Source organism: Thalassophryne amazonica, chromosome 13, assembly GCF_902500255.1.
Source record: "Thalassophryne amazonica chromosome 13, fThaAma1.1, whole genome shotgun sequence".
Classification (NCBI taxonomy): domain Eukaryota; kingdom Metazoa; phylum Chordata; class Actinopteri; order Batrachoidiformes; family Batrachoididae; genus Thalassophryne; species Thalassophryne amazonica.
In genome coordinates, this window is record NC_047115.1 from 77,376,510 (window position 1) to 77,403,959 (window position 27,450).

The 27,450-nt window shown below is 43.5% G+C and overlaps 1 protein-coding gene across 1 annotated transcript in view; it reads left to right on the plus strand.

Moving 5' to 3' along the window:
* Window positions 1-27,450, plus strand: part of LOC117523475 (zinc finger protein 518A) — a 61,526-nt gene that overhangs the window by 23,741 nt on the left and 10,335 nt on the right. The window contains exon 2 of the mRNA XM_034185031.1: window positions 7,655-9,889. Within this exon, the coding sequence (XP_034040922.1) occupies window positions 7,669-9,889 (2,221 nt within the window). The 5' untranslated portion in view covers window positions 7,655-7,668. The remainder of the gene's footprint in view (window positions 1-7,654; window positions 9,890-27,450) is intronic.

Here is a 27,450-nt window from a genome sequence, read left to right on the forward strand (position 1 = left end):
AGGGGCAGTCTTCTGCTGGGACTGGTTGGGGCTGAGGGAGAGAACCAGGAAAAAGACATGCTGTGGAAGGGAGCAGAGATCAATCACTAATGATTAAATGCAGAATGGTGCATACAGAGCAAAAGGAGAAACACTCAGTGCATCATGGGAACCCCCCAGCAGTCTAAGTCTATAGCAGCATAACTAAGGGATGGTTCAGGGTCACCTGATCCAGCCCTAACTATAAGCTTTAGCAAAAAGGAAAGTTTTAAGCCTAATCTTAAAAGTAGAGAGGGTGTCTGTCTTCCTAATCCGAATTGGGAGCTGGTTCCACAGTAGAGGAGCCTGAAAGCTGAAGGCTCTGCCTCCCATTCTACTCTTAAAAACCCTAGGAACTACAAGTAAGCCTGCAGTCTGAGAGCGAAGAATTAACAGGGAGCCAATGAAGAGAGGCCAATATGGGTGAAATATGCTCTCTCCTTCTAGTCCCCGTCAGTACTCTAGCTGCAGCATTTTGAACTAACTGAAGGCTTTTCAGGGAACTTTTAGGACAACCTGATAATAATGAATTACAATAGTCCAGCCTAGAGGAAATAAATGCATGAATTAGTTTTTCAGCATCACTCTGAAACAAGACCTTTCTAATTTTAGAGATATTGCGCAAATGCAAAAAAGCAGTCCTACATATTTGTTTAATATGCGCATTGAATGACATATCCTGATCAAAAATTACTCCAAGATTTCTCACAGTATTACTAGAGGTCAGGGTAATGCCATCCAGAGTAAGGATCTGGTTAGACACCATGTTTCTAAGATTTGTGGGGCCAAGTACAATAACTTCAGTTTTATCTGAGTTTAAAAGCAGGAAATTAGAGGTCATCCATGTCTTTATGTCTGTAAGACAATCCTGCAGTTTAGCTAATTGGTGTGTGTCCTCTGGCTTCATGGATAGATAAAGCTGGATATCATCTGCGTAACAATGAAAATTTAAGCAATGCTGTCTAATAATACTGCCTAAGGGAAGCATGTATAAAGTGAATAAAATTGGTCCTAGCACAGAACCTTGTGGAACTCCATAATTAACCTTAGTCTGTGAAGAAGATTCCCCATTTACATGAACAAAATAAATATGATTCAAACCACCGCAGCGCAGTGCCTTTAATACCTATGGCATGCTCTAATCTCTGTAATAAAATTTTATGGTCAACAGTATCAAAAGCAGCACTGAGGTCTAACAGAACAAGCACAGAGATGAGTCCACTGTCTGAGGCCATAAGAAGATCATTTGTAACCTTCACTAATGCTGTTTCTGTACTATGATGAATTCTAAATCCTGACTGAAACTCTTCAAATAGACCATTCCTCTGCAGATGATCAGTTAGCTGAGGTTTCTTCCTGTTAAAAGGGAGTTTTTCCTTCCCACTGTCGCCAAGTGCTTGCTCACAGGGGGTCGTTTTGACCGTTGGGGTTTTTACGTAATTATTGTATGGCTTTGCCTTACAATGTAGAGCGCCTTGGGGCAACTATTTGTTGTGATTTGGCGCTATATAAATAAAATTGATTTGATTTGATTTTACAACTACCCTTTCAAGAATTTTTGAGAGAAAAGGAAGGTTGGAGATTGGCCTATAATTAGCTAAGATAGCTAGGTCAAGTGATGGCTTTTTAAGTAATGTTTTAATTACTGCCACCTTAAAAGCCTGTGGTACATAGCCAACTAATAAAGATAGAGTGATCATATTTAAGATTGAAGCATTAATTAATGGTAGGGCTTCCTTGAGCAGCCTGGTAGGAATGGGGTCTAATAGACATGTTGATGGTTTGGAGGAAGTAACTAATGAAAATAACTCAGAACAATTGGAGAGAAAGAGTCTAACCAAATACCGGCATCACTGAAAGCAGCCCAAGAGAACGATATGTCTTTGGGATGGTTATGAGTAATTTTTGTCTAATAGTTAAAATTTATTAGCAAAGAAAGTCATGAAGTCATTACTAGTTAAAGGAATACTCGGCTCAATAGAGCTCTGACTCTTTGTCAGCCTGGCTACAGTGCTGAAAAGAAACCTGGGGTTGTTCTTATTTTCTTCAATTAGTGATGAGTAGTAAGATGTCCTAGCTTTACAGAGGGCTTTTTTATAGAGCAACAGACTCTTTTTCCAGGCTAAGTGAAGATCTAAATTAGTGAGACGCCATTTCCTCTCCAACTTACGGGTTATCTGCTTTAAGCTGCGAGTTTGTGAGTTATACCACGGAGTCAGGCACTTCTGATTTAAGGCTCTCTTTTTCAGAGGAGCTACAGCATCCAAAGTTGTCCTCAATGAGGATATAAAACTATTGACAAGATAATCTATCTCACTCACAGAGTTTAGGTAGCTACTCTGTGAGTGAGATAGCCCTGTGTTGGTGTATGGCATTGGAGAACATAAAGAAGGAATCATATCCTTAAACCTAGTTACAGCGCTTTCTGAAAGACTTCTACTGTAATGAAACTTACTCCCCACTGCTGGGTAAATGTAAATGTTATTAAGAAATGATCAAACAGAAGGGGGTTTTCAGGGAATACTGTTAAGTCTTCAATTTCCATACCATAAGTCAGAACAAGATCTAAGGTATGATTAAAGTGGTGGGTGGACTCATTTACATTTTGAGCAAAGCCAGTCGAGTCTAACAGTAGATTAAATGCAGTCAGCATCTGTGTGGATGTTAAAATCGGCCACTATAATTATCTTATCTGAGCTAAGCACTAAGTCAGACAAAAGGTCCGAAAATTCACAGAGAAACTCACAGTAACGACCAGGTGGACGATAGATAACAACAAATAAAACTGGTTTTTGGGACTTCCAATTTGGATGGACAAGACTAAGAGTCAAGCTTTCAAATGAATTAAAGCTCTATCTGGGTTTTTGATTAATTAATAAGCTGGAGTGGAAGATTGCTGCTAATCCTCCGCCTCGGCCCGTGCTACGAGTGTTCTGGCAGTTAGTGTGACTCGGTGTTGTTGACTCATTTAAACTAACATATTCATCCTGCTGTAACCAGGTTTCTGTAAGGCAGAATAAATCAATATGTTGATCAATTATTATATCATTTACTAACAGGGACTTAGAAGAGAGAGATCTAATGTTTAATAGACCACATTTAACTGTTTTAGTCTGTGGTGCAGTTGAAGGTGCTATATTATTTTTTCTTTTGAATTTTATGCTTAAATATATTTTTACTGGTTATTGGTGGTCTGGGAGCAGGCACCGTCTCTACGGGGATGGGGTAATGAGGGGATGGCAGGGGGAGAGAAGCTGCAGAGAGGTGTGTAAGACTACAGCTCTGCTTCCTGGTCCCAACCCTGGATAGTCACGGTTTGGAGGATTTAAGAAAATTGTCCAGATTTCTAGAAATGAGACCTGCTCCATCCAAAGTGGGATGGACGCCGTCTCTCCTAACAAGACCAGGTTTTCCCCAGAAGCTTTGCCAATTATCTATGAAGCCCACCTCATTTTTTGGACACCACTCAGACAGCCAGCAATTCAAGCAGAACATGCGGCTAAACATGTCCGATTGGGGAGGGGCCCAGAGAAAACTACAGAGTCCGACATTGTTTTTGCAAAGTTACACACCGATTCAATGTTAATTTTAGTGACCTCCGATTGGCGTAACCGGGTGTCATTACTGCCGACGTGAATTACAATCTTACCAAATTTACGCTTAGCCTTAGCCAGCAGTTTCAAATTTCCTTCAGTGTCGCCTGCTCTGGTCCCCGGAAGACAATTGACTATGGTTGCTGGTGTTTCTAACTTCACATTTCTCAAAACAGAGTCGCCAATAACCAGAGTTTGTTCCTCGGCGGGTGTGTCGCCGAGTGGGGAAAAACGGTTAGAGATGTGAACGGGTTGGCGGTGTACAACAAAGAAAAGAAAAAAACAAAAAACTGGATGCCGCTGCGGTTCCTTGCTCTCTCTCCCCTCAAACTCTGTCATCATTGTGTTATAAACCAGTCACCATTTGTTTTTATTATAAATCTGTGTAGTTAATAAAATTATCTTTACGGACAATTAGTTGCGCGCGCACGTGAAAAAAAAAAAAAACTGGCTTCCGCTGCGATTCCTTACTTAACCCAGGAGAGGTCACTTAAAGTGATAGTTTTTTCTGGCCATAATTTGTGCATACATTTTCCTTTAATTGAGCCCCCCATTTAATAAAACATGCTCTCAAATTAATAAAATGTGCGCACGTTGTCCTGGCCATGATAATTTGTGTGCACGTTTTCCTTTAATTGAGCCCTCGAATTCATAAAACGTGCGCACGTTTTCCTTTCATGCAAAATTAACTCCATAATATGTGCTAAACTGTCATAGTCATGAGGGGGAGACGCTTCGCCCTCATCATCCTTTTTAATGTGCCTTTTTAATGATGCCATGCTGGGCAGCTGGAGTTCTCTGTATGTCCTTGTGCGCCAACACCATGATATACCCTGACCAGATCCATTTCTAATGGGGAAATGTATTACACTGTCTGCTGGTTTGTTGATTAATAGTCAGCATTTATGTGCCAAGACAGTATTGAATAATTGAGTGCACGTTTTACAAATTGTGGCCACGTTTAAGTAGATCGTGCCCTTGTTTTACTCAAACGATGCTTAAAACGTGCGCACAGTATAATAAAACGTGCGCAGAATATAATAAAATGAGCGCCCAATATAATAAAATGTGCTCACAATATAAGAAAATGAGTGCATAATATAATAAAACGTGCGCACATTCTCTCCACATGCAAAACATTTTGCGATGACCGTTGTAATTGTAGTTCCTTGCTCTCTCTTCCCTCAAACTGTGTCATAATTGTGTTATAAACCAGTCACCATTTGTTTTATTATACATCTGTGTAGTTAATAAATAATCTTCATGGATGATTCATTCGCCCACGCACGTGAAAAAAAAACTCTGCCGCTGCTGCTGCTCTCCCCTCAAACTCTCCCCAGAGACGAAGAGTCTGACACATCAGAGGAGGAGTTTTAAGGTTGATATAAGACTGACTTTTGGTTGTGCATGTAACTTTTTTTTTTGGTGCAAGTAACTTTTTTGTTACTAGCACCAGTGCAAGTAGGTTAAAAAATGTATTTTGACCCCTGCCGAGTGGAACCGTTGCGCACGGTGATAGTTCCCAACAGCACCGCTATACTAAAAATTTCTGGGGAGAACCCTGGATAACCGTTAATCCGCTAGCTGAAAAGTTAACTTTTATAAAGCTAAACTGATAAATCCCTATAAAATTTAGCGAAAGTTACCGATAAAAGCTAAATCGATAACTTTCAGTATTGACTTCAGCACACTGGCAACTACTGACACAACAGTGAGTCAGTGCTTCTCTCCTATCAGCCTTCAATCAGCAAAAGAGACCTGGTGATCAGAGAGAAAGAGGGGGAAAAAAATAATTTCTCTCCACACCATACAGACCTGCCGGTCATTTCACTGGAGTCTTGCACAGGCAGACAGTTTTGACTTATGGTTATAATTTTAAACAAACTAATTCTGGACAAGTTATTGAAATGAACATCACGTCTGTTGTTTTACAAAGTGAAAATATCAGCTATATGTTTTAGTTTTAAAGTAATGTACTAATTTTGAAGGTTTTAGCGTTTACTTTAGACACACATGCCGCAATGCATTATGGGTACATTAGTTTCCTGATGTCAGTGGTTGGTTGGTCGGTAACACACAGTTAAACGTGTGGTGGGTTTTACTAATAAATCTGTATTTGTAGATATGTCATTTTTTCATGTTAAAAAAAGGCAATTTGAAAACTGAAAATCACTTTTAGCGAATGTGTGGCTGCTCACACTGCCATGAACACTGCCATCTACTGGCATGTGCTTTTGTTCAAATGAGCTTTTGTTCAAATCTGTATCTCAGGGGTCACCAGGCTGTATTACATGTTATTTGACACTTTCTAAGCTGGTCATGTGCTGCATGTTTCAGAGGAGAAACAGGTTATTATTGTGGAGGACTGTGTGGGATTTTTCTGTGTAGGCTCTCAGTTGTCCAGGTGGTTTCCATAGTAGAGAAGCTTGAATCGTCGACTGGACTGGGTTGCTTGATGCGAGGACATTTCGCTTCAAACTGCAGAAGCTTCCTCAGCTAAAATTCTTGCTCTGGAAGTCTGACCTCTGTCTGACTCTTGTAGAGAAGAATAAAACAGAAGCCAACAAAAGCTGGAGTTTTAAACCTAACCACACCCCTCCTACTGAGAGGCAGACTGCTATAGGCTAGTGACTAAACAATAGCTCTAATTAGCAACTATTGTGCTCTAGTTAGCACACCTAATGACAGGACAGCTGTCCCTCTAATGATGGGATGGATGCCTTTCTGATGGCTCCCTTGATGACGTGAATGACTCATTACCATGAACAAAAGACTGAAATGCCTTTGACCTGAGTACCCCATTGTAAACAGGGGATAAAGTGTGTCTCAGACCCCCTCCCCAGTTAAGGCTGGGTTTCAAATGTTTCACAAAGACATCCTCCCTAGTTACAAAGAGAGCAATGTAGTGTTTTCTGTCAGATGTCAGGAAAACTGTAATGAACACTACATAGGTGAAACGAAGCAACCTTTACACAAAAGGCTATACCTGCACCGCAGAGAGGGCGCCAGTGGACCTCAGTCTGTGGTTCATCTCCACCTTAAAGACACTAATCACACGTTTGAGGACAAGGAAGTTAAACTGTTAGCCAGAGAGAAGAAATGGTTTGAGAGAGGGGTCAAGGAGGCATTCTTTGTGAAACGTTTGAAACCCAGCCTTAACCGGGGAGGGGGTCTAAGACACACTTTATCCCCTGTTTACAATGGGGTACTCAGGTCAAAGGAGTTTCAGTCTTTTGTTCATGGTAATGAGTCATTCACGTCATCAAGTTAGCCATCAGAAAGTCATCCATCCCATCATTAGAGGGACAGCTGTCCTGTCATTAGGTGTGCTAACTAGACCACAATAGTTGCTAATTAAAGCTATTGTTTAGTCACTAGCCTGTAGCAGTCTGCCTCTCAGTAGGAGGGGTCTGGTTAGGTTTAAAACTCCAGCTTTTGTTGGCTTCTGCTTTATTCTTCTCTACAAGAGTCAGACAGAAGTCAGACTTCCAGAGCAAGAATTTTAGCTGAGGAAGCTTCTGCGATTTGAAGCGAAACGTCCTCGCGTCAAGCAACCCAGTCCAGTCGAAGATTCAAGCTTCTCTACTGTGTGGGATTTTAGTAAATCATAACAAACGCCTAAAAGTAATACTTGCTGCAAATAAGATGAAGGGAAGTCTGCTGAACAATTGTTGATTGTGTAAATTCATGTTAATCTCTTTATTTTACCACTGAGTGCACTCTCAGTAACCCCCTAATCGGTTATCTAATCTGTCTTCCAATAGGTGGCTTATGCAGAAACTCTGAACTGTTAGGTTTAACATACTTTTCTAGCCTACTGCTAAATGTCAGGTGTGACCAATGAAAATGTTAAATCACATCTGTGATTTTTGGTCACACTTTGAATCATAAGAATTAGATATGGGGGGGGGGGGAATCCACTGTTAATTATATTAATTTGGTTGTTGCATTTTGGGGGGGGGGGTGCTTTTCAATTTTATAGCATTTTGTTTCTGCACATGGAATTTTTGTTTGACATGTTTTCCTTTGTGCTATTCTTTCAGAAACCTGAAAACCCATGGACTCGATGGATATTTGTGCAGCTACCTCCATGGGAGATAACTGGTGTGGCAAGAAGAAGAAGAATAGGGACTGGCACAAGCGGCCCCTCCTCAGGAAGAGCACTGCTCAGCCCCCAACTATGCAAAGCAAAGATAAGCGTGGACCAAAGATAGCAGAAGAGAGGGCACAAAATGCATTGAGGCCTTCATCAAAGAAGTCTCCCCATGAAGCCCAACACAGTCCATACAGGACAAATGACAGTGGAAATACACTCAGGTTCACATGTTCTCAGTGCAAGGATAACTTGGAATTTGTTCCCAAAGACTTACTCAGGCACTTTGAGGAAAATCACAGTGGAAGTCTACCTAATTTTCCTTGCCATTTGTGTACTTTTAGTACGCATGAGTTTTCCTATCTTCAGGTTCATGTGTTAAGCCACAAAGACAGTCTTTCTAATTGCAGCATTTGTAATGATCACGTTCAGCGCACATGGTCTGACTTCATCACACACCTGACTGTGAGTCACTGCCAAAATGGCAAATATTCATGTAATTTGTGTTCAAAATTCTCCACGTGTGACGTGAAAGTATTTTTAGAGCACATTCATACACATAACGTGGGTGTGGAAGGTGCTAATGATCTGCTGTTTAGCACGAAAGACTTTGAGGATCATTTGGTGCCCAAAACAGCCGCTTACAGCTTTTCTTGTCAGCACTGTGGCTATGAGGCAACTCATAAATGGTTGATTACAAAGCACATCAACACTGTGCACGTTAGCTGTCATGGTAACAAGAAAAATAAGATGCATTCCATAACAATCAAACCAGACAACTCAATTCCCCAAATTAGGCCTCGATTAACAAGAAGTGCGGTTAGAGAATGCTGGCTGACACAAGACTGCCTTTCTCTCCCTGGGAGAGAATTTTTGGATAAATACTGCCATCTGTCTGATAGACAAACGACACTAGAAGAAACTCAGCAGTTTTTAATGAAGTCTGTAACCGGGCAAGCAGGTGACCGGAAATGGACCAAGGCTCTTCAGAGTGTTCTGTCAAATGTGCCTCAAGACATTAACATACATTCAAAGGCAGAGAATGGCATTACAACCGACTCTGGATTTTCAGACAGCAGCAAGGATCTTGCTGTCCTTACTGTAAAGAACAAGATAACTGTAGCACAGAATGGCACTGCCTATGCCAAAAGGTTCAAAAGGATGGCATCTGAAGAAAAAGAAACCTTTTCTCCTGAAAGTACTGTTGCTGTTGCTCATTGCGGGTTTGACCAAAATGGCTGTCAGTCAAGTTTGACAGAGCAAACACAGGGCTCGCAGTTTCAAACTAAACTAAATGATCAGCCATCAGAGTGCACTCAAATGCAGGAAAACCGAGAGAATCGGGAATTAAAGTGTGAAAAGGTCATTGAGGAGCACAGTCAGAAATATGAAGCACCTAAAAACATACATTCCCATGATGATGCTGTTAATATCTCCAGTGAGCTGAAGTTGACAAATCAGACAGAAAATCAGAATGTGGTTAATAAAGTTCAACCCAAACATAAGAGAAAAAATCTAAGATGGAAAAGGAAGAAGAGATCCAAAACGATGGCTAAAGGATCATCAGGGTTGAGTTTGAAGCTCGTGTTGAAGAAGAATCCTGTCAAGGAGAAGCAGTGGGTGTCACAAAGTCCTGTTCTGCCAGATGACCACCATGATCTGCCAAACTCTCAAACAATGTTAGAAGAGACTGCACAGGCCCTCAGTTGTGCGATGACGTCAGAAGTATACAGGAAGATGTGGTCCAAAGATTCTAAGACCTACAAACATAGCCCTTCCAAAGCTATGACTTCAGCAATGCAATCTAAGCTGGAGGCAGGATGTGGGCTCATGTGTGCTACAAAGACGGAAAAGTATAAAAATATTGATGAGGAGAAGCCTGCCCTACTTGAACGATTGCCATCAACACATCCAGAAATGTACAGTGACACAGAGCTTTCACCTCTGCTCATTGGACGGGAGACTGATGGGAATAGCTCAACGGGCAAGAGAATTCGGATAAATTTGAAGCGCGAATCGGAGGCTGCAGCAGAGTTGTGCCCTGAGAATATGCAGCTTCCAGCCTCAAATGGTGATGCAGACTGTCATATGTCAGCTGAGAAAGCTTCAGCTGCTGATGGGGTGTCTTCTCAAAGCAACAATGCCAAGTGTTCCCCCCTTTCCCAACCTGTTACTACAACACAAGGTAAGACAGCAAATTATGGTTTTTAGATTGCCATATTTCCCAGGCAGCTGCAGTTCCTTGACAAATTTTCTTGCTTTAATAGGTTTATTAGATTGATAATGCAGATGTCAACTCAGGTAGTTGTGTAGAGGGCTACAGTTTAATGCACAAAAGCCTGAAGGCATGGTCAAAGGGTCATTTGCTTAAATTCAACATCATGTTTAACATGTCATCAAAGGAAGGAATTTTCACTTGGGGTTGGGAAGAAAAACCTATACTTACAATATTGCCATATTTATTTTATATGAGAATTGATTTTTAATGTCCATAATTCACTTGCTTGTAATAGTGTCACTTTCATTCAGCAGTTTGTTCTGTATAAAAAATGGCAGACCATGAGACATTTCCCCAGAGATCATGTTGAACACTAGTGAAATTCAGTGATGAGTCTTCTGGATATTCCCTGATTTCCAGTTTTTTGGCCAAAGTGGTAGAGAATGTTCAAAATAGAGCAAAATTTCATATTTACAATCATTTTTTTCTATTTTTGCTTTGGATATAGCTGCGGCTGTATTGTAGTTGTATTGGGTTAGTTTGCCCATTTATGGATCACCAAACACAAAATTGCTGGTAGATAAAAGTCTCCTAGACCCGTTATCAGGGAGTTCTGGTTCCATCATGGAGTTTTTGGCATGTTCAAAACCCCAGAGTCATTTTGTCATCTGGGCTAAGTGTCTCGGTACAGTTTGTTATGAACTTTTTATAGCTGCAGCATTTAATATAGAGCAGCATGGTGGCTTAGTGGTTAGCACTGTTACCTCAGAGCAAAGAGGTCATGGGATTGATTCCCACCTGTGGCCTTTCTGTGTGGAGTTTGCATGTTCTTCTCGTGTTTGGTTTGTTCCCTCCAGGTGCTCAGGCTTCCTTCTACTTCCAAAGACATGCAGGTTAGGTAGATTGGCAACTTTAAATTGTCTGTAGGTGTGTGTGCGAGTGTGAATGTGTTTGTTTGTCTATATGTGGCCCTGCGACAGACTGGGTCCTGTCCAGGGTGTACCCTGCCTCACGCCCTATGACTGCTGAGATAGGCTCCAGCCCCCCGTTACCCTTAACTGGAGTAGGCATTTGAAGATGAGTGCATGAGTGAGCATTCAATGTTTTGAGAATATTATTTGAAGTATTGTTTAAAATTGTTATTATATACACTGCAGCTATCCACTAGTCCAGACACTTTTATCATTATAAGTGTATGACCGCAAACTGATTACATTACTGCAGGAATTAACATTGCTGTTAGTATGATGTTGGTATTGCTGTCGTCTTGTAATTTTAACAGTGGTTGATAAACCTGTTGGTGCATTACTGCCACAACTGGAGAGGAGAGTGCAGCAGTAAACTGACAAAGTATCATGGTACTATAAATGTCCTGCAGTAAAAATATAAGTAAAATTGGTATAAAAAAATACTCATAGTATTAAGTTTGTAGACTGGCCAGTTTTAGAACAATATATATTGTATACAAAAGATAAATATGTATGGGTGAGTATGTATATTTGCCTGATTGGCCTGTTACTTAGCAACAATAACCACAGGAACCCCCCACACAACCCCTCTCCATTAGGGTGCCTACATACTGAGAGTGTTGACAACTAGCAATTTGAAGCCGTATTAGTTCAGTCCTTGTTAAATCACCAGAGGCTTCCTGACTGACCATCTCCGATTTGCTTCATACGTGCACAAACTAATGTTATTACTCACACTTAACACCACACAAAATTTCAGACGTATATCTTTATTGGTTTTTGAGATATTAGGGTTTTAAAATGGGGCATGACACTGATTTTCCTGTAAAAATAAGTGGTACAGTAAAAGATGCTAAGTTCAGTAAGTCATTGCTTTGAACTATTCATGCCAGATGCATGAAATTTTCAGGTGTTCTTAGGAACTAGGTGCCTTTAACTACTACATATTTGGCAGTTTATAGGTTGCTCAAAACTATAATAAAAATACGAGGTCTGTTAGAAAAGTATCCGACCTTTTTGTTTTTTTCAAAAACCATATGGATTTGAATCACGTGTGATTGCATCAGCCAAGCTTGAACCTTCGTGCGCATGCGTGAGTTTTTTCACACCTGTCGGTTGCATCATTCGCCTATGAGCAGGCTTTGTGTGAGCAGTGGTCCACCCCTCTCGTCGGATTTTTATTGTGAATAAATGTCTGAACGATTTGGAGCTTTGCTGCATCAATTTTTTTACAGAAACTGCGAGAGACCTCCAGGTGGACACCATTTGGAAAATTCAGATGGCTTTCAGGGACAGTTTTATGGGGAATACACAGATTAAGGAGTGCTCCAGCCGGTTTAAAGACCGCCCACAGCTGCTGAGAGCGTGCCGCGCTCCGAGCGCCGATCGACAGGCTGAATCAACCAGATCATTTCCAACGTGAAGGCTTTGTTGATCTGGGACGTCGTCTGACTTACACAAAAATGGCAGGAGACGTGGACATCAGTACTTTTTTGGCACATTCCACTGTTACAGGAGTTTTTTTCATGGAAAGAAAAGCGGAGGATTGCACCACCGTGCCGCTCATGGCGCGGCACAAAACCACCTCCGTGTTGGTCTCACAGGATGGCTTTGAGATGGCTTTCAGACGGCTGTCGGTGGGTTTTCAGTTGTGTGACTAACCGAGAAATTGTGGATGAGCTGGACATGCCAGAACATATCCTGTGAGGCTTCATCACAGTGTTGCTTTGCGCCATGCGGCACCGCCGCGACGCGCGGAATTCCTCCGCTCCTCTTTCCATGACAAAAACTCCTGTAACAGTGGAATGTGCCGAAAAAGTACTGATGTCCACGTCTCCTTACCATTTTTGTGTAAGTCAGACGACGTCCCGGATCAGCAAAGCCTTCACGTTGGAAATGATCTGGTTGTTTCAGCGGGGTGTCAGCCTGTCGATCGGCGCTCAGAGCGCTCTCAGCAGCTGTGGGCAGTCTTTAAACCGGCTGGAGCACTCCTTAATCTGTGTAATCCCCATAAAATCGTCCCTCAAAGCCATTTGAATGTTCCGAATGGTTACCACCTGGAGGTCTCTCACAGTTTCTGGAAAAATTTGATGCAGCAAAGCTCAAAATCGTTCAGACATTTATTCGCAATAAAAATCCGACGAGAGGGGTGGACCACTGCTCACACAAAGCCTGCTCACAGGCGAATGACGCAACCGACAGGCGTGAAAAAACTCACACATGCGCACGAAGGTTCAAGCTTGGCTGATGCACTCACACGTGATTCAAATCCATATAGTTTTTGAAAAAAATAAAAAGGTCGGATACTTTTCTAACAGACCTCGTAATTTGTGCTTTGCAATTATTTTGACTCGTCAGTAAAAACTTGATATTTATTTGTAACATTATATTAGGCTTGGAAATGGCTCCTACATCAAAAACTGTAACTTATTGTGAAAATTCCTCACTACGTTTGTGGTATCGAGAGAAAACCTTCAATACCACTGTCTCAAGCACAAAGTACCTTTTACACAAAAAGTACTTTGTGCTTTCTACAATGCATCGGTAATTTTATTTTGCGCTCTGACTGCCGGGATAGGCTCCAGCTCCCCGCGACCCTTAATTGAGCTAAGCAGTTGAAGATGAGTGTGTGCTTAACCTGGTACATGTCGGGACCAGAATTTCATTTTATTTCTTTTTTCAGGCCTGGTGGTACTCACGACACCCTCCAAAATCACAAAGTGATTTCTGTGGAAAAATGTGAGGTGTTTAGCTCAGAAAACCTAATTGAAGTGCTCATGCTCTCTCCGATTGTTCTGTCTGAGTTATTTTTATTAGTTACTTCATCCAAACCATCAACATGTTTATTAGACCCCATTCCTACCAGGCTGCTCAAGGAAGCCCTACCATTATTTAATGCTTCGATCTTAAATATGATCAATCTATCTTTGTTAGTTGGCTATGTACCACAGGCTTTTAAGGTGGCAGTAATTAAACCATTACTTAAAAAGCCATCACTTGACCCAGCTATCTTAGCTAATTATAGGCCAATCTCCAACCTTCCTTTTCTCTCAAAAATTCTTGAAAGGGTAGTTGTAAAACAGCTAACTGATCGTCTGCAGAGGAATGGTCTATTTGAAGAGTTTCAGTCAGGTTTTAGAATTCATCATAGTACAGAAACAGCATTAGTGAAGGTTACAAATGATCTTCTTATGGCCTCGGACAGTGGACTCATCTCTGTGCTTGTTCTGTTAGACCTCAGTGCTGCTTTTGATACTGTTGACCATAAAATTTTATTACAGAGATTAGAGCATGCCATAGGTATTAAAGGCACTGCGCTGCGGTCGTTTGAATCATATTTGTCTAATAGATTACAATTTGTTCATATAAATGGGGAATCTTCTTCACAGACTAAAGTTAATTATGGAGTTCCACAAGGTTCTGTGCTAGGACCAATTTTATTCACTTTATACATGCTTCCCTTAGGCAGTATTATTAGACGGTATTGCTTAAATTTTCATTGTTACGCAGATGATACCCAGCTTTATCTATCCATGAAGCCAGAGGACACACACCAATTAGCTAAACTGCAGGATTGTCTTACAGACATAAAGACATGGATGACCTCTAATTTCCTGCTTTTAAACTCAGATAAAACTGAAGTTATTGTACTTGGCCCCACAAATCTTAGAAACATGGTGTCTAACCAAATCCTTACTCTGGATGGCATTACCCTGACCTCTAGTAATACTGTGAGAAATCTTGGAGTCATTTTTGATCAGGATATGTCATTCAAAGCGCATATTAAACAAATATGTAGGACTGCTTTTTTGCATTTACGCAATATCTCTAAAATCAGAAAGGTCTTGTCTCAGAGTGATGCTGAAAAACTAATTCATGCATTTATTTCCTCTAGGCTGGACTATTGTAATTCATTATTATCAGGTTGTCCTAAAAGTTCCCTAAAAAGCCTTCAGTTAATTCAGAATGCTGCAGTTAGAGTACTGACGGGGACTAGAAGGAGAGAGCATATCTCACCCATATTGGCCTCTCTTCATCGGCTTCCTGTTAATTCTAGAATAGAATTTAAAATTCTTCTTCTTACTTATAAGGTTTTGAATAATCAGGTCCCATCTTATCTTAGGGACCTTGTAGTACCATATCACCCCAATTTAGCGCTTCGCTCTCAGACTGCAGGCTTACTTGTAGTTCCTAGGGTTTGTAAGAGTAGAATGGGAGGCAGAGCCTTCAGCTTTCAGGCTCCTCTCCTGACCCTGAACCATCCCTTAGTTATGCTGCTATAGACGTAGACTGCTGGGGGGTTCCCATGATGCACTGTTTCTTTCTCTTTTTGCTCTGTATGCACCACTCTGCATTTAATCATTAGTGATCGATCTCTGCTCCCCTCCACAGCATGTCTTTTTCCTGGTTCTCTCCCTCAGCCCCAACCAGTCCCAGCAGAAGACTGCCCCTCCCTGAGCCTGGTTCTGCTGGAGGTTTCTTCCTGTTAAAAGGGAGTTTTTCCTTCCCACTGTAGCCAAGTGCTTGCTCACAGGGGGTCGTTTTGACCGTTGGGGTTTTACATAATTATTGTATGGCCTTGCCTTACAATATAAAGCGCCTTGGGGCAACTGTTTGTTGTGATTTGGCGCTATATAAAAAAAATTGATTGATTGATTATTTATGTAATCCTGCCACAGTCCTGCATTCATGGTTGAACACCTACCCCCCCCCCCCCCCCACCCCAGTCTTTTTCTGTATCACTTGTTCGGGTGTCGACGGTAGAAGTCGGCCAGGAGGGCCGGATCCAGGATGAAGCTCCTCTTCACCCAGGAGCGTTCTTCGTGTCCATACCCCTCCCAGTCCACCAAGTACTGGAACCCCCGGCCCATCCGACGGACGTCCAGGAGCCGGCGCACCGTCCAAGCCGGCTCCCCGTCGATGATCCAAGCAGGAGGCGGCGCCGGTCCGGGAGCACAGAGGGGTGAGGTGTGGTGAGGTTTGATGCGTGACACGTGGAAAACCGGATGGATCCGCAGTGAAGCCGGGAGTTGGAGCTTCACTGCGGCAGGACTGAGGACTTTGAGGATTTTGAAGGGGCCAATGTACCTGTCCTGAAGTTTCGGGGAGTCCACCTGGAGGGGGATGTCCTTCGTGGAAAGCCACACCTCCTGCCCGGGCTGGTAAGCAGGGGCCGGGGATCGCCGGCGGTCTGCATGGGTCTTCGCCCTCGTCCGGGCCTTCAACAAGGCATAACGGGCGGAGCACCACACCCGACGGCACATCAGCAGGTGGGCCTGGACCGAGGGCACACCGACCTCTCCCTCCACCACGGGAAACAACGGGAGCTGATACCCCAAACACACCACAAATGGGGAGAGGCCGGTGGCAGAAGACACCTGGCTGTTATGCGCATACTCGATCTAGGCCAGATGGTTACTCCAGGCGGTCGGGTGCGCAGATGTGACGCAGCAGAGGGTCTGTTCCAGTTCCTGGTTGGCCCGCTCTGCCTGTCCATTCGTCTGTGGATGGTACCCGGACGGGAGGCTCACGGTGGCCCCCAGTTCCCTGCAGAAGCTCCTCCAGACGTGTGAGGAGAACTGGGGACCACGATCAGAGACGATGTCGGAGGGTATCCCATGCAGACGGACGACGTGGTGGACCAGGAGGTCTGCTGTCTCCTGGGCTGTTGGGAGCTTCGGGAGGGCCACGAAGTGGGCCGCCTTGGAGAATCGGTCCACTATCGTGAAGATGGTGGTGTTGCCCTGGGACGGCGGGAGGCCTGTGACGAAATCCAGGCCGATGTGGGACCAGGGGCGATGAGACACCGGCAGCGGCTGGAGGAGTCCTTGGGCCTTCTTATGTACTGCCTTGCCCCTGGCACAGGTGGTGCAGGCCTGGATATATTCCCGGACGTCGGCCTCCATAGACGCCCACCAGAAGCGCTGCCAGACAACTGCCACGGTCCTTCGCACCCCTGGATGATAGGAGAGCTTGGAACTGTGACAGAAGTCCAAGACTGCAGCTCTGGCCTCTGGTGGGACGTACAGACGGTTCTTCGGACCGGTTCCGGGGTCCGTGCTCCGTGCCAGGGCCTCCCGGACGGTCTTCTCCACGTCCCAGGTGAGGGTGGCCATGATAGTGGACTCCGGAATGATGGGCACCGGTGGATCCGACAGCACCGTTTTGACTTCGTCTTCGTGTACCCGGGACAAGGCATCCGATCTCTGGTTCTTGGTCCCGGGGCGATAGGTGATCCGGAAGTCAAAACGTCCGAAGAACAGTGACCAGCGGGCTTGCCTGGGGTTCAGCCGCTTGGCGGTCCTGATATACTCCAGGTTCCGATGGTAAGTGAAAACCGTGAATGGCACAGACGCTCCCTCCAACAGGTGTCTCCACTCCTCAAGAGCCTCTTTCACCGCAAGGAGTTCTCAATTGCCGACGTCATAGTTCCGTTCAGCCGGGGTCAACCTGCGTGAAAAGTAGGCACACGGGTGAAGAACCTTATCGGTCTCTCCGCTCTGGGATAGCACGGCTCCTATCCCTGAGTCAGAGGCGTCCACTTCAACCACGAACTGGCGGCTAGGGTCGGGCTGCACCAAAACTGGCGCAGTAGAGAACCGTCGTTTCAACTCCTTGAACGCGGCTTCACACCGATCCGACCAGGTGAAGGGGAATTTTGGAGAGGTCAGGGCTGTCAGGGGGCTAACTACCTGACTGTAGCCCTTAATGAACCTCCTATAGAAATTAGCAAAGCCGAGGAACTGTTGCAGCTTCCTACGGCTTGTTGGTTGGGGCCAATCTCTCACCGCTGCAACCTTGGCCGGATCAGGGGCGACGGAGTTAGAGGAGATGATCAACCCCAGGAAGGACAAAGACGTGCGGTGAAACTCGCACTTCTCGCCCTTCACAAACAGTCGGTTCTCTAATAACCGCTGCAGGACCTGATGTACATGCTGGACATGGGTCTCAGGATCCGGAGAAAAGATGAGAATATCGTCCGGATATACGAAGACGAATCGGTGCAGGAAGTCCCGCAAGACGTCGTTAACCAAGGCTTGGAACGTCGCGGGGGCGTTGGTGAGGCCGAACGGCATGACCAGGTACTCAAAGTGTCCTAACGGGGTGTTAAATGCCGTCTTCCATTCGTCTCCCTTCCGGATCCGAACCAGGTGATACGCATTTCTACGATCCAGCTTAGTAAAGATTTTGGCTCCATGCAGGGGGGTGAACACGGAATCCAACAATGGCAACGGGTATCGGTTGCGAACCGTAATCTCATTCAGCCCCCTGTAATCAATGCATGGACGGAGTCCGCCATCTTTCTTGCCCACAAACAAGAAACGGAGTTCCGGATCAGCCCGGCAGCTAATGAGTCCCGGATGTAGGTCTCCATTGATTTGCGCTCAGGTCGTGAGGGGTTGTACAACCTGCTGGACGGGAACTCAGCGCCTGGAACCAAATCAATGGCACAATCGTACGGACGGTGCGGGGGAAGGGTGAGTGCCAGATCCTTGCTGAAGACGTCAGCAAGATCGTGGTACTCAACCGGCACTGCCGTCAGATTGGGAGGGACTTTGACCTCCTCCTTAGCCTGTAAACTGGGCGGAACCGAGGATCCTGAACACACCCGATGGCAGGTCTCGCTCCACTGAACCACCACGCCAGACGGCCAATCAATCCGGGGATTGTGCTTCAACATCCATGGGAAGCCCAAAATCACGCGGGAGGTAGAAGGAGTCACAAAAAACTCAATCTCCTCCCGATGGTTTCCAGACACCACCAGAGTTACTGGTTGTCTTGTGTGTGATTAAAGGGAGGAGGGTGCCATCTAGTGCCCGCACCTGCACTGGTGAAGGAAGCGCCACCAGAGGGAGCCCTACCTCCCTTGCCCATCTGCTGTCTAGCAGACTCCCTTCTGACCCCGTGTCCACCAGTGCTGGGGCTTGAAGGGTTAAATCCCCGTTCAGGATTGTAACTGGGAGTCGTGTGGCAATCTGTGTGTGTCTCACGTGAATGTTTTGACCCCCCCTTAGCCCAGTCTCTGAGGGCGGTTGTTGTTTTGGCCGTTTGGGGCAGTTTTTCTGTGTGTGCTCCTTTGAGCTGCAGAGAAAACACTCCCCGCGGATCAGCCTCCTCATTTTGGCCCTGTGCGTTTCCCTAATAACGTCAGCAGGGGGAGCTGTTGCCCCACAGAGCGCTGCAGCTGTGGAGCGTGGGGAGGGCGGCCCCTTTTCGAACCCGGAAGGGAGAGGGGCGGCGCGTATCCGGTCACGTCCTTCGCCTCGCTCCCGACGGCGTTCCTCCAACCGATTGTCTAACCGTATAACAAGATCGATAAGCCCATCTAAATCCCGCGGTTCCTCCTTAGCTACCAGCTGCTCCTTCAGGACCAACGACGGTCCGTTTATGAAGGCGGCGCGGAGCGCAACGTTATTCCAGCTGGACCTCGCAGCCGCGATGCGGAAGTTGACTGCATAAGCGGCTGCGCTCTCGCGTCCCTGTCTCATTGACAGCAGCACAGTTGAAGTGGTCTCTCCTCTGTTAGGGTGATCAAACACTGTTCTGAACTCCCCCACAAACCCAGTGTATGCTGATAACAACCGTGAGTTCTGTTCCCAGAGCGCCGTAGCCCAGGCGCGTGCCTTACCCCGAAGCAGAGCAATCACATAAGCTATTTTACTATAATCTGACGCGTACATGACGGGACGTTGTGCGAAGACGAGCGAACACTGCATGAGAAAGTCCGCGCACGTCTCCACACAACCTCCGTACGGCTCAGGAGGGCTTATGTATGCTTCAGGGGATGGTGGGAGGGGTTGTTGAACCACCACTGGAACGTTCATATCCTGCACAGGGTCGGCAGGAGGAGGAGCTGCAGCAGCGCCCTGAGCGCTCGCCGCCATCTGAGCGGAGAGAGCCTCCACCCTGCGGTTCAGGAGGATGTTTTGCTCGGTCATCTGATCCAACCGAGCCGTAAAGGCGGTGAGAATGTGCTGCAGCTCACCAATCACGCCTCCTGCAGACGCCTGCGCTCCCTGCTCTCCCATTGGTCGTTCAACAGCTGGGTGACGCCCCTTGGAGTCCATGACGCTGGCCGAGATATCCTGTTGTGAAAGTGTAGTGACACGGACCCACGTGAACAGGGGGCACAACAACAGGGGGCACAAATGAACGGCCAATAGATGAGCCAAAAGGTAACAATTTAATGTTGTGAAATGTGCACAACGAACATACAGACAATCTCAGAATATAATTACAGTCAATCCACATGGTGATGTGTGGGCAGGCTCGAGGATAGAAGACGTCTGTCCTGAGAAGAGCCGGAACCACACGATTTCCACCGCCACAGAACCTGGTGAATACTGGAGCCGCCAAGAGAACAAAGACAGTCAAGTGTGGGTGTGTGTACACCCAGTAACAACAGCGGTGGGAATGCCACCTCCACCTCTCACTCAATACGTGCTGCAGCGATCCCTCAGAGGAAAAAGAGTGCCGTCCTGTACAGCCTCCACAAACTAAGGACCGGTACTCCTGCAAACACTCACAATAGAAAGATTTAGAAAATACCAAAAAGGCTGAGGATATTACCTCCAATGAAGTATGATATCTCGGCAACGAGGTGGAGATGACGTCTGGTCTTTATGGAGTGAGAGGACGTTGAGTAGATGGGTGACAGCTGTCAAGAGGTAATGAGTGACAGCTGTCACCCCCGGCTGCGTCCATGGCGGCAGCGCCCTCTCGTGCCTGAAGCCCGCACTTCAGGCAGGGCGCCCTCTGATGGTGGGCCAGCAGTACCTCCTCTTCTGGCGGCCCACCCACAACAATATCTTTGAGAAGTAAGCAAAACTTGTTTCTTCTTAAAGAATTTAAATGTCAGCACCTCCGATATCCTGCAACTATTGTGGTACAGATGATTAAAGGTGCCCTTAGATTTTCTGTAATTCAGAATATGCATGAACAGTACCTCAGGAAGCAAACTAAACCCACAGAAGATTTTTACAATTGTTATTTTCTTCTTAAAGTCCGACTTAAAGGTGCAACCCCAATTCCAATGAAGTTGGGAGATTATGTAAAATGTAAATCAAAGCAGAATAGAATGATTTGAAAATCCTCTTCAACCTATAGTCAATTGAATACACCACAAAGACAAGCTATTTAATGTTCAAACTGATAGACTTTGTTGTTTTTGTGCAAATATTTGCTCACTTTGAAATGGATGCCTGCAACACATTTCAAAAAGCTGGGATGGGGCAACCAAAGACTGGGAAAGTTGCTGAATGCTCAGAGAACACCTGTTTGGAAACAGGAGTGTCATGATTGGGTATAAAACAAGCATCCCCAAAAGGCTGAGCCATTCACAAGCAAAGATGGGGCGAGGCTCACCTCTTTGTGAACAACTGCATGAAAAAATAATCCAGCAGTTTAAGAACAATGTTTCTCAATGTTCAATTGAATTTAGGAATTCCATCATCTACAGTCCATAATATAATCAGAAGATTCAGAGAATCTGAAGAACTTTCTACACATAAGCGACAAGGCCAAAAACCAACATTGAATGCCGTGACCTTCGATCCCTCAGGCAGCACTGCATTGAAAACTAACATCATTGTGTAAAGGATCTTACTGCGTGGACTCAGGAACACTTCGGAAAACCATTGTCAGTTAACACAGTTTGTCGCTACATCTGCAAGTGCAAGTTAAAACTCCCATGCAAAGAGAAAGCCATACATCAACAACATCCAGAAACACCGCCGCCTTCTCTGGGCCCAAGCTCATTTGAAATGGACAGACGCAAAGTGGAAAAGTGTGCTGTGGTCTAATGAGTCCATGTTTCAGATTGTTTTTGGAAATCATGGACATCGTGTCCTCCAGACAAAAGAGGAAAAAGACCATCCAGATTGTTACCAGTGAAAAGTTCAAAAGCCAGCATCTGTGATTACCCAGGGGGCCAAGGGGGTTTTCAGTGCACGGCGACCCGTAAAGCAGTGGCCCATTTTTTTTTGTTTCTAGGGACCCTCTGCAACATATCTAGCCGGGCCACCCCTCTGGGAAATTCACAGGGGGCTCTGTGTGAGCGGAAACATTGATTTACCTATGAAATTTTGCTTAATACAAGATTTTTGGCCCTTTTGGTCAACTTTATATTATATTTATAGTAAATAGTACTACCAGTGTGCTACTTCATGTGTATTAATAGGGAAGAAAAATTTTTGAAAAGGTAAATATTTGTTTAAATGTACTAAAATGGTCATATTTAGGCAAAAAAAATTCAAAATTAGGCATCATTTTGAAATTTGAGACTCCTATTTTTTGTTATAGGTCTTTTAAATATGCATAAAACTGGACATTTAATACATCATTTTCTTGCCACATGTCTCCCCTTACCTTACAAATATAGTTTAAAAGACCATGACTATCTAGATTCAGAAGAAATAGATTAAAGTTACCCCTACCCCCTAATTCCACTTTTATGCGGAAATGCAAAGAAGTTGAAATTTGTATTTTTTCTTAACATGTATTTTATTTTCCATGTTTTTATATCACGCTATGTCTAATGCTGCAAAGTGGTCTTGGATTACTGTCTATCATGGTTAAACATAACTCTTGAGAAAAAAAAAAAAATATATAAAAAAATGGCTGTTAGTTTCATACTTGAAAAAGAGCTTTAATTTGATGTTTTAAATAAGTATTTCTGTATCACTTTGTTTCCATGAAAATCAAGTACTTTTTAAAGATATGATAAAATGGAAAAGGTGTATTTTTGTTCATAGTTTTATACAAAAGACCATATTTACTTAACGCTCATGTTTAAATCGGCTGACCAAAACATGCCAGTAATTTCCAACATCCTTTTTACCATACCTTGTTCTATTCTTATACTGAAATTGTTTGCAATAATTATAAATCATGGTTTCTCAAATGATAGCTTTATTTTAGATACATAAATGTCATACAGCATTTTAAATTTTACAATATGTGTCAATTTAAAAGTGTTCATTTTAGGTTGCACTGTTGAAATATGTAAAAAACTGATTAATCAAGCTCATCAATGTCATCTTCCTCAGAAGCATATGCGGTCCTCGTACAAGTTCCTGATTGACCTCGGCAGTTACACCCACTGTAGCAGGGAACTTTGTTTTGACAGCAACTGCATTTTCCCCTACAACTTTTTTTGCATTTGCACTTGATTATCTTTTCCAGGCCTGTTGGAAATGTCTGTTTTTCAAGTTTTACTGGGTGAAGTTTATTTTCAGCATCTACTCTATAGCCAAATTGTGTGAAATCTGCCGGCAGTGGTCTTGCAAGGTGGCTCTGTTTGGTTATAAAAGTTGACAATGCTGCCCTTTTTACATGCTGTAATAGTGCATTATTTGTTGATCGATATCCAAGAAGCGTTCCAGATGATCCCGAGAGAAATTTCTGAATGCGTAGAGTTGATAGTGTGTCATTCTTTGTACCTCCACTAGCTTGAACAACCAAAGCTTCACTGGATTACAAGTTCTTCTGGCAAAGGCAGTGTTGTGGAGAGATCTTCACCATACTCTGCAAAGGGACGGCCATCAATATTCTGTAATGCTGTCCACGTTCTTTTTTTCCCTAGACCATACAGGAAACGTGTGTCATCTTTTCCACTTATCGCATGAAAAAATGGAAGCATAAGGCATTTATCCTTTCCTAGCCCTACTGCAATTTCATGAAGTGGTATATATGATGCAGTCTGTGTTCTCACCCATAGTTCTTTAATGCTTTCATACTTTGCACAATAGTAAATGCCTAGAACTATGACATCTGTGTCATTTGCATACACCAATATTCTTCTAGCCCCAAGAACCTCTGCACAGTATAGAACATGCAAAATGATTCTCTGATCTGCTTCCTCATGGGTTCATTGTAATGCTTGTACAACACAGGGTTCTCGGTTTTGCACTATATGCACAGTTGTTTCGTCTTCTGCAAAACCTCCAGAAATGTAAAGCTCAAAGGGAAACACTTGACTGGACTGTGTAGACCATGATTCAGCTAAGTACTGTAAAAGGGCAGGCTAGTTCCCCTCTGATTCAGAGAATTTCTTGAATGAAGGAGTAGGTAAGTGTGCTTTCACATCATATAACTTAACAGTTGCTGCTCCCCTTCTTTCCCTTTCAGATCCCTTCAGAGAAGGATGATGATCATATCTGTCACAACAGAAATGTACACTAGTGGCATTGTTTGGTAGTTGTGTGATTAGGTTTGTCCGGTACCGCTTTTCAATATCAAGGAAAGTCTCCCCTTGCTGAAAAGACCACTTGTGTATCATGTGCATAGCATCCACTATGATATCTGTCGTTTCTTCGTTGTCTGGAAGAGTATCAATCCTTTGCACATTGCTTGCTTCTAGAAGAACAGCCACCAGGGATGACTTTGTGCCATGTCTTGGATTGCCAGACAGATCAAAAAGGGATGGAGGTATGTCAGTAGACTCAAATTCCCCGATCATCTCATCCATATCAACCTCTCCGCCACTCATCATCACCTGCGATATTCTGTGTAATATCCCTAGCTCAGGAGGTTTCGGTCCAGATACCTCTGATCGTTTTCCTTTCCTTTACCTTGGATCTCAAAGGAAAAAAAATATGGACTCACTCAATTCTGAGGAAAAAATTATGGAATCACCCTGTAAATTTTCATCCCCAAAACTAACACCTGCATCAAATCAGATCTGCTCGTTAGTCTGCATCTAAAAAGGAGTGATCACACCTTGGAGAGCTGTTACACCAAGTGGACTGACATGAATCATGGCTCCAACACGAGAGATGTCAATTGAAACAAAGGAGAGGATTATCAAACTCTTAAAAGAGGGTAAATCGTCACGCAATGTTGCAAAAGATTTTGGTTGTTCACAGTCAGCTGTGTCTAAACTCTGGACCAAATACAAACAACATGGGAAGGTCGTTAAAGGCAAACATACTGGTAGACCAAGGAAGACATCAAAGCGTCAAGACAGAAAACTTAAAGCAATATGTCTCAAAAATCGAAAATGCACAACAAATCAAATGAGGAACGAATGGGAGGAAACTGGAGTCAGCTGTGACCGAACTGTAAGAAACCGCCTAAAGGAAATGGGATTTACATACAGAAAAGCTAAACGAAAGCCATCATTAACACCTAAACAGAAAAAAACAAGGTTACAATGGGTTAAGGAAAAGCAATTGTGGACTGTGGATGACTGGATGAAAGTCATATTCAGTGATGAATCTCGAATCTGCATTGGGCAAGGTGTTGATGCTGGAACTTTTGTTTGGTGCCGTTCCAATGAGATTTATAAAGATGACTGCCTGAAGAGAACATGTACATTTCCACAGTCATTGATGATATGGGGCTGCATGTCAGGTAAAGGCACTGGGAAGATGGCTGTCATTACATCATCAATAAATGCACAGGTTTACGTTGATATTTTGGACACTTTTCTTATCCCATCAATTGAAAGGATGTTTGGGGATGATGAAATCATTTTTCAAGATGATAATGCATCTTGCCATAGAGCAAAAACTGTGAAAACATTCCTTGCAAAAAGACACATAGGGTCAATGTCATGGCCTGCAAATAGTCCGGATCTTAATCCAATTGAAAATCTTTGGTGGAAGTTGAAGAAAATGGTCCATGACAAGGCTCCAACCTGCAAAGCTGATCTGGCAACAGCAATCAGAGAAAGTTGGAGCCAGCTTGATGAAGAGTACTGTTTGTCACTCATTAAGTCCATGCCTCAGAGACTGCATGCTGTTATAAAAGCCAGAGGTGGTGCAACAAAATACTAGTAATGTGTTGGAGCGTTCTTTTGTTTTTCATGATTCCATAATTTTTTCCTCAGAATTGAGTGATTCCATATTTTTTTTCCCTCTGCTTGGTCTAAAAAAGTAACCGTTACTGACTGCGAACAATTTTTTTTTCCTGATTCTGCTTTTTCTCTACAAAATTAAACAACTGAATGAACATCCTCCGAGGCCGGTGATTCCATAATTTTTGCCAGGGGGGTTGTGTGTGTGTGTGTGTGTGTGTGTGTGTGTGTGTGTGTGTGTGTGTGTGTGTGTGTGTGTGTGTGTGTGTGTGTGTGTGTGTGTGTGTGTGTGTGTATATGTATATGTATGTATATGTATATATATATATATATATATATATATATATATATGTGTGTGTGTATGTATGTGTTATGATGATGATTTCATTAGTATTTTTGCAACCAAAAATAAATTGCAATACACATTGTAAACCAATTTTTATTTTAAAATGCAATACCATAAACATGTAATGGAGAAAAATACAAATATTCAACTTCTTTGCATTTTCACGTAAAAGTGGAATTAGGGGGTAGGGGTAACTTTAATCTATTTCTTCTGAATCATGGTCTTAAGGTAAGGGGGGACATGTGGCAAGAAAATGATGCATTAAATGTCAAGTTGTATGCATATTTAAAAGACCTGTTACAAATAATATGAGTCTCAAATTTCAAAATGATGCCCAATTTTGAAGTTTTTTTGCCTAAATATTGCCATTTTAGTAAATTTAACAAATATTTAACTTTTGAAACATTTTCTACCTTACAAATACACATAAACTGGCACACCGGTAGTACTGTTTACTATGAATATAATATAAATTTGGCTAAAAGAGCTGAAAACCTTTTTTAAGCAAAATTTCATAGGTCAATCAACGTTTCCGCTCACACAGAGCCCCCTGTGAATTTCCCAGAGGGGTGGCCCGGCTAGATATGTTGCAGAGGGTGACTAGAAACAAACAAAAAAAAATGGGCCACTGCTTTACGGGTCGCCGTGCGCTTTTTTACCCCTAAAATGGATCCTGGCCCCCTGGGTAGATGGTATGGGGGTGTGTTAGTGCCCGTGGCATTGGCAACTTACACATCTGTGATGGCACCATCAATGCTGAAAAGTACATCCAGGCTTTGGAGCAACACATGCTGCCATAATCAACGTCCTTTTTAGGGACATTTGTGTTTATTTCAACAAGACAATGCTAAGCCACGTTCTGCACATGTTACAGCAGTGTGGCTTTGTAGTAAAACAGTGCGGGTACTAGACTGGCCTGCATGCAGTCCAGATCTGTGGGCCATTGAAAACGTGTGATGCATTATGAAGCGCAAAATACGACAACAGAGACCCCGGGACTGTTGAACAACTGAAGTCGTACATCAAGCAAGAATGGGAAAGAATCCCACCTGTGAAGCTTCAACAATTAGTGTCCTCAGTTCCCAAATGCTTATTGAGCGTTGTTAGAAGGAAAGGTGATGTAACACAGTAGTAAACATACCACTGTTCCAGCTTTTTTTAAACATGTTGCAGGCATCCATTTCAAAATGAGCAAATATTTGCACAGAAACAATAAAGTTTATCAGTTTGAACATTAAATATCTTGTCTGTGTGGTGTATTCAATTGAATATAGGTTGAAGAGGATTTGCAGATCATTGTAGTCTGTTTTTATTTACATTTTATACAACGTCCCAACTTCATTGGAACTGAAGTTGTACACTGTAAACACTGTTTTATGGTTAAAACAAACAACTGGTGGATGCAGTTGCCAGAATA